An 8,585-nucleotide genomic window follows, 5' to 3' on the forward strand; every position below is an offset into this window, starting at 1 on the left:
AAATTTCCGGAATTTTACATAGAACAATGAAGATATCTCTATGAAATATGTTTGATTTAACATATTAGTTAAAATGATTCTGTGATTAACAAAAATGATGATTCTAATAATACCCAAATTTTCCGTTTTTTCCCCAGCTTGGGAAAACTGTAAAAAATTTTTTTTTTTAACCCAAAATTTCTGTTTTTTTTTTTCACAGACCTTCACAACACTAGTCTGAACACACAGTGCACGGAACACTCCTAACGATGGCAAATGTTAACACCACGACATCGGCAACTACAACTGAAATGAACACGTTACCACTAGAGCTTGGCACAATGGCAGAGCGTTGCATTATCTGATGAATTCCGATATCATCTTCATCATGACGATGTGAGGGTGCGAATCCGTCGTGTTCCAAGGGAACAGCTCCTTGACATTTGTACTGGGGAGGGGGAAACAAACTGGCTGCGGCTTAATTATTATCTGGGGAACATTCAGGTGAGCATCCATGTGTCTATTGGAGCTCGAGCAAGGCACCATGACGGCCGAGGCGTCGCATGCTGCTTGCAGACTACGTACACCCCTTTATGACGGCCATGTTTCTCATCGGTAGTGGCATTTTTCGACAAGATAATGCACCATATCACAAGGCTAGGAGTGTGATGGAGTGGTTCGAGGAACACAGGAGCGAGTTCCAAGTGATGTGCTGGCCCCCAAACTCTCCGGATCTGAACCCAATCAATCACATCTGGGATGTGATTGAACGTGACCTGATGACGCATCAACCCCTCCATGGAATTTACGGGAATTAGATGACCTGTGTGTTCATATGTGGTGCCAACTCTCTCCAGCGACCCACCGAGGAAAATTGCGACCATGCAAGACGCGTTGCCGTTGTTATTCGTGCAAAAAGGTGGACATACTAACAATTAGGTAGGTAGTCATAATGGGCTGGGTGATGTGTGTGTATATTTTAACTCGTATATTTTGTCTCGACTCGAATTTCGAGACGTCTCGACTCGAATTCGAGTCGAGTCGAGACAACATTTTCTCGAGTCGAGTCGAGTCGAGACAGGCTTAAATCTCGACTCAACTCGACTCGAATGCATCCCTATTAATATAGCACGCAATGAAGCATTGCAGTTCGGGAGCCATAGAAAATTAAATGGAGCTAGTCCCATTGCCTTCATTGTCTGCAGGCCTGAACTCAAGTAGGACAAACTAGATAACTACAAAGGTCAGTAAATATGCTTTGTTAGTTTGCTTGTAATTCCTGTAGTTATTAACAAAAGAAAATTGCATAATAATTTCTTTTATTGTTATTATATACCGAATACTGTTATTTTAAAACTTAACTATTTTATAATTAAATACAATAACATTTATGAATTACTCGTACTACCGAGTTATTAATTCTACACATAAAATAGTGACAATTACTTCTCGAGCACTTGTAAGAGTTCTTGTATACAAAACCAGAGGCAAGGGAAAACACTATGTGTATGCAGATCCAACAATTCAACTGCGATAACTTGACAGAAAATATGTCATGAATTTTTGTAACAATTCTTTTAAAGTTATCTACAATTATTTGTATAAACACCTAATATTAGTATTAGTATGCAACATATCGAACTGTACAGGATTTGGATATTGGACAGAAGAAAAAGAACTCATTTTCCAGTTTGTAGCGTACTCTATTTCTCTGAATGTCAAGTTTGCAGCATGAGGATCTTTCGCTGCTGCAGTACTTACGATGCTCACTAGATGACAGGCCAAGTCACCCCATTGCTGCTTGACAGTCCACTGACATCTATCGGCTAGTGGTGTTACTTCCTGCAACTGGTTTCTGAGATGTGTTTGTTTTCACCAATAAATAAAACAGTATCATATAGTACTAGTTGAAATAGCCATTCTTCGCACGGGGGCGGTATTTTAAGTCAAGTTTGGGTATCAGCATTCATCTCAGCAACCGCAAAAACTATGAATTTGACGTAATATATTTCATTGTGGATTATTTTTACATGTCTCGGTAAGCTCTCCCCCCCCCGTCAAGTGGACCCCAGACCGCATGCAATGGTAGCAGAATTTGCAAGTCATCGCTAATGGAAGTGTCGCCATTGACCTCAGCGACCGCGAAAATTATGGATTTGACACTAATATCGTTCATTTTGGATTAAGTTTATATGTCTCGCAACTCCAACCTCCACCCCCGGACTGTAGCCGAATAGGGTGAATTTCGAAGTTAATGCGATCGGAGTTTAACCATTTATCTCAGCGACTGCAACAACTATGAATTCGACACTAATATAGGTCATTTTCTACTACTTTTACATGTCCCGGTAAACACCCCCTTGAGACCCCCTGGTTCGAAATTTGAAAAGAAAAACGCTTCTTCTTGATCTGGGCCCTGGACCAAGGTACCCGTGACAAAACTTTGGGAACTCTCGGTCTACTCGTCTGGTCTCCAGGTGGCACAAAGAAAGACAGACAGAAAAATAAACTAACTCTGTTTTATTTATATTAGATTAGATTAGATGATGACTTGATTCTTTCTTTCTTTCTTTCTTCTTCTTCAATTGTCATGTATTGTTTGTTATCTGTAATTCTTCATTGCCTTAAAGTAACATTTTGTCTGAGTTTTAGTACACTTATCCAGGGTGCAAAATCCTGAAGGGGGGATGAGGGGAAATTTCTCCCATTTAATATTTTTGGAAGAAAACTTTCCCTTAATAAAAACTTACTAGGGAAGGTTAGATTAAATGATACTATTATCAGAAGCTTTGCAAATTGATTACAGTAATTCATATATTATTATTATTATTATTAAGTATTCTGCCTTTAGCAGGTCCTGGGGCTAATGAGGGTTTTTTACTTTTCTTCTTCTTAATTTTCAGTTTGGGAGCTCATTAATATACGTGCAGGCTATACTTTGCTTGAAAAGCCTAATTAATGAGTGAGCTGGTGCTTTACGGTATTCCTAATCTTAATACGTTCATGCAAAATTTATATATATATATATAATGTGTTCATAAGTATCCGGACACCCCAAAAACATACGTTTTTCATATTAGGTGCATTGTTCTGCCACCTACTGCCATGTACTCATTATCAGCAACCTCGATAGTCATTAGATATCGTGAGAAAGCAGAATGGGGCGCTCTGCGGAACTCACGGACTTCGAACGTAGTCAGGTGATAGCGGTGTCACTTGAGTCAGAAGTCTGTACGCGAGATTTCCACACTTCTAAACATCCCTAGGTCCATTGTGTCTGATGTGATAGTCAAGTGGAAACGTGAAGGGACACATACAGAACAAAAGCGTACAGGCCGACCTCGTCTGTTGACTGACAGAGACCGCCGACAGTTGAAGAGGTCGTAAAGTGTAATAGGCAGACATTTATCCAGACCATCACACAGGAATTTCAATCTGCATCAGGATCCACTTCAAGTACTATGACAGGCGTGAGATGAGAAAACTTGGATTTCATGGTCAAGCGGCTGCTCATAAGCCACACATCACGTAGGTAAATGCCAAACGACGCCTCGCTTGGTATAAGGAGCGTAAACATTGGTCGATTGAACAGGAGAAAAAGGTTGTGTGGAGTGACGAATCACGGTACACAACGTGGCGATCCGATGGCAGAGTGTGAGTATGGCGAATGCCCGGTGAACGTCATCTGTCAGTGTGTGTAGTGCCAAGAGTAAAATTCGGAGGTGGTTGTGTTATGGTGTGATCGCACTGAGAAAAATCCATTATCCGGACAGCGGTATATTGTACAAATACAAGGATTCGTTATGTTTACTAAGGAAATCTGTACGGAGCGTACTTTATCCATATACTACACAGGTACTGCCTTTTACCCGCTTAGATATTACATCATTTCGCTACAGGATGTCTGACATCTAACAATCTTCTGTATTTTACATACATATACGTATGTTAAGTACTTCAGTTATAGGTTATATACGTCCATCTGTACGTGAGATCCAGACCGCCTATAGACACTCTTTCTTTCGCCATGGCTGACGTCATTGAACTAGCGTCTTTTGCTTGCGAAACGAGGTTGTTACAATCGGAAAAGAAGAGAGGAAGGAAACAAAAACATGGGTAAGTGCACTAGTTAACTATTACTTTAGTTAAATATTCCATTAATTATATATTCTTTTAGTGTAACTTGCTTTAGTATAGTACTAAGTAAGTAATATAGTTTATGACTACAACTCGTTAATGATTGAGGAGAATGGAATGGGTGAATCTGAATTTTGAGAAATCTTTGAATATTAATGTTTTGAAACATTTTACGTTACAAGGTAGCAAAATGAATGTTATGTGTTTATTCATTCCGTTTTATATGTGACGATTTATTACGTGGTGCAGAGTTACTACAGGACTGCTTAACATAATTGCTAAGAAACCGTTTTCAGCGCGAAAATTCCCTTGTGTAGTGAAGATTTAGGCTTTAGGTCTCTGGGCTTTCGGCATCAATGGCCTTGTTAGCCCGTCACATATGAGGGATGACGTCCCTCGATGAGCACACTATCCGGGTAAAGGAAGGGAAGAAAGGATTTGGGAAGGAAGAAAACGGCCTGGGACCTATATGTTAGGTACCACTCCGGCATTTTCCTGCTGTGAATGAGGAAAACCCAAGGAAATCTCATTCAGGATGGCTGGACTTAAAATCTTTTGATACTTTTTCGACTGAGGAAATCGATCCCCAACGGGATCGAACCCGGGACCGTTCGCACCGAAGGCGAGAGCGTTAGCAACTACGCTACGCGGGGCCACTTGTGTAGTCTAGAAAACTCATTTTTATTAGGATATTTGCTTTTTTTTTTTTACTTTTAGTTTAACGCCCCATGATTGTACATAAACGTAAGTGAGAAGGTGACGATGAGATACATGATAATGGTGGAATCAAGAAAATGTAAGGAAACTGGAAAGTCTTAAGAATAACCATACCTACAGTGTTCACCAAAAGGCTATTTGTCGGGAGCAGGAATCGAACCAGGGACCTAACAGGTCAGAGGTAAGCGCTCTACTACAGAGCTTTCTTTTGTTTAAAGAACTTGTTTACATTGAAATATATATATTTGACGAAGATATTGATATATTTTACAGCCTCACTGAAATTTAAAAAAAAAGTAGTCAGGGAGAGCTTACTTGTCAGGTTTTTATTTTTTAAATTTAATTTGATTTGATTTCTATTTATTTATTTTTGCTTGTTATGTTCCCTAGTTAATTAATGTTTGGGTTACTGAGAATTAAAACCTTTTTAGTATTATTGTTATGGCATCACTTTGGAACCAAAAAGTTTGATTTTTTTTTCTTGTGTTTTCATATAGGAAGTTGGTAAGTTTGTGCCTTAGCATTGGTTTGGTTTCTACTGTAGAACGTAATTGAAGGTCATGTTGAGTTGAGTCTTGGCGGGTTTGAGTTCGTGAAGTGTCAGGCACTGATTGTGCCCCTGTCTTCTGTCTGTGATGTTTCCTGGTTTTGGGCAGTGACGTATTTATGTTGAGGAGTACCAACGCAGGCCGCGTAACTACAACACAGCTTCAACAGCTCTACGAGTGCCAGGCGTTTGAATTTCACCCTTCGTTCCGGCGTGACTAATGCAGTATAGTACTAGGTTCAAATTCTATGGCTGGTAAAAACGGTATGGTAAGAAACACAACGTAATAGTTATTAGTTTAATTAGTGTTTCTTCATAGTATTGTTTCACTATTTCTAGAAGGAATTAACTATTAACGAAGTAATGAATAAGCAAAAACACACTTTGATTAACGTTTACGATTTCTCATACTCCATTGAGGATGTTTTGATCCTCAGTTGCGCAAACATCCAGTGTGCGTTTTTTTTTTTTTTTTTTTTTTAATTTTTTGTTGCTTACACTGCCTTACAGATGAGGGTTATAGTTAAGGAGCCGTACTTCCCATTTAGGGAAGGACGAGAAACGCCATACTTTCAGGAATTATTCATTGACTATCTAGGACAGCGTTTCCCAACCGGTGCGCCGCGGCACACTGGTGTGCCGTGAATGGGCCGCTAGTGTGCCGCGAGGAAGTCGAAGCAAATTATTAATTCTATAGCAATCAAATTGCAAGACGAAGGAAAAATGTATATTTTTATTTCACATTACTATGAACCTCTACTATGAATCTACAACTTTAAGTTTCATACCGTGTTACTTTTCTGTACATTTTTAATGTTGAAAATATATATTGGTTATCATTGTTGTGACTATTATTGCTTCTTTATTGTTGCAGACTATTTTGTAACTTGAAAATTTAAAATAACATTCAATCCTTTCGACAAATTAAATACATTTGTATTTTAAAAGTAAAAAAGATTTGTTTGTTCGTTCGTTATTTAGTGATCTTACTTCTTAGTGAAAGGTTGGATACAGTTTTCGAACAAGAAAGCTTAGTTTTAAAAACCTGAGTCCAATATTTCATTGCAATTGTTTTATATTTTTAAATTAGAATGAAAAATAAGCATAATAATTTACCACGGGGAAAAAAAACAGTGATTGAGCTTTCTTCTCTGTGAGAAGGAGATCAATAATCGCAGAAAAAATACTAGTTTTATATTTACAAATAATAATATCTATGAGTGCGCCGCGAGAATTCAAGTTACATCCGTAGTGTGCCGCAAGTTGAAAAAGGTTAGGAAACGCTGATCTAGGATGTTAAAAAGCAGGTAATAGACTGAGTTCTTGCCCTTGTACTTAGGGTGTTTAGGTAGTGCAACAATAAGATGTATCCTCGTGCACGGGAGATGAGAAGTAGCTGTTCTTAACTATTACCCAGATGGGTTCCCTCGTGGCTAAGTGGTTAGTGTACACGCCTTTGGCGTGGGACACCCGGGTTCGATTCCCGGCCGGAGCTTATGTGGTTCGGATTTCACGTTAATCTGTAAGTCCATGTCTCATACAGCCTTGCTGCTGAAAGGAACGTTAAAATCAACTCAGCACTGCTTTACAGATGCAATTGTTCGATTCCGAGTTCGAATGAAGCTTTTTACGGGCTTTTTACGGTGACTTTTATATATACAATCCAAGCATTTTAGTTATCAGTCAGTGATGTAATATATATATACAGTAATATATACTGTAATATATATATACAGTATATATATATATATATATATTACAAAATTGAAAGTGACTAAGTTTATGACTCTCAATCTCTTAGGGCCGCGGTGGCTCAATGGTAGAGCGTTCACCTCTGGTGCTTGGGGTCCCGGGTTCGATCCCAGCTCCCGCCAAATGAACTTTGTGGTGAACAAACACCGCATGCGTGGGTTTCCTCGGGATTTTCCCGTTTCCTCCCACTTTCTTCATTCCACCATTTCATTCATTGCTCATCATCACCGTCTCCTTTAGCCTAACTGGCATAACCGTGAGACATAAAACTCAAAGATTTCATTTCATTTTCATTTCCATTGTAGCTCTCCCCGCAACCAGTGTTGCCAAACTGTTGACAATAAGTTTGCGAAACGAGAGGTGGCGACTCGAATTTTGGGTGAAAAGTCGCTATAAAAAATAATCGAGAAATTCATTGTCTATAAGCATTGTTTTAAAGTTGTAGATGTAAACTAAACAATATGTTCTACTCACTGCCGCAAATCCCGGGGGGGGGGGGATGACGGATACATGTCCCCTCCAATCTTGGAACTGAGGGGGAGTTTTCCCCAATAATCCGATTTGAAATGTGTTTTTTGGGAGAAATTTGATGATTTTTGTCCAATTGCTACAAAGGAACGTGAGATAAAATAGACGTCTCCCAGAATAAGCCTCAAATCTGCAGCTTCCCAATGCTGAAGACAACTCTGATACTCCACAACATTGTTTTTCAACTTCATAACTATTTTGGACATCGCAAAATAAAAAGTATGGTAACGGTCTTACCCTTCCCCCCCAATGTTGAAGACAGATTTGCGCCGCTGGTTCTACTCACATCTTTGTAAACAGGGCGCAACCAATCCTTGAATTCAGGGATCATTTCAGATTGTTTCGGGTACTTTTGTTCATATTGTGGAGTCAAAATAGTTCCGAAATAATTAACACTACAGTACTTACGTTAAGCAATTTTTTGTAAAAGAAAAACTGCAGAATAATTAAAAGACCCCAAAGAACAAATATAACAAACATCCACATCGCCTTTATTCACGCATCTATAGCTAATCTTTTTGCTATCGGTAAAGATGTATTACGTGTGTCTCTCAACGGAAACTGCGAACTAAAGGACATCAAGTTTGTAGTTCTTCTTCGTTAGAGGACAAGGGCAACATAACAATGCAGGATTGTGGGCCAGTGGGTACGCTGTATTTCCAAACTCTTCATCACTTGCGCTGATTAAAACAAACAAACAGAAAAAAGAACAAACAGAAGCATTATTAGTTCAAAAACTGTTTTGAACTAATAATGCTTCTCTACAGATGAAAATTTTGTTTGCAGCAAAAAGTCGCTAAATGTATAAGTAGCTGAATCGTCATTTAAAAATCACCCATAAAAGTCTCCAATCGGAAAAATTATTCGTAGGGCGACCATACGTCCCGTTTTGACCGGGACAGTCCCGTTTTAGGGGCGTTTCCCG

The 8,585-nt window shown here is 39.0% G+C and overlaps 1 protein-coding gene and 1 long non-coding RNA gene across 2 annotated transcripts in view; both read left to right on the forward strand.

Moving 5' to 3' along the window:
• The first annotated feature begins 3,647 nt into the window (after positions 1 to 3,647).
• Positions 3,648 to 8,585, forward strand: part of LOC145693526 (protein takeout-like) — a 212,333-nt gene continuing 207,395 nt past the window's right edge. The window contains exon 1 of the mRNA XM_081769596.1: positions 3,648 to 3,834. Coding sequence (XP_081625722.1) covers positions 3,783 to 3,834 — 52 coding nt within the window. The 5' untranslated portion in view covers positions 3,648 to 3,782. The remainder of the gene's footprint in view (positions 3,835 to 8,585) is intronic.
• Positions 3,695 to 8,585, forward strand: part of LOC145693527 (uncharacterized) — a 14,231-nt gene continuing 9,340 nt past the window's right edge. Inside the window, exon 1 of the long non-coding RNA XR_014132804.1 lies at positions 3,695 to 4,095. This is a non-coding gene — a long non-coding RNA (uncharacterized LOC145693527). The remainder of the gene's footprint in view (positions 4,096 to 8,585) is intronic.

This window comes from Thermobia domestica, chromosome 8, assembly GCF_964235325.1.
Source record: "Thermobia domestica chromosome 8, izTheDome1.hap1.1, whole genome shotgun sequence".
Taxonomy (NCBI): Eukaryota; Metazoa; Arthropoda; class Insecta; order Zygentoma; family Lepismatidae; genus Thermobia; species Thermobia domestica.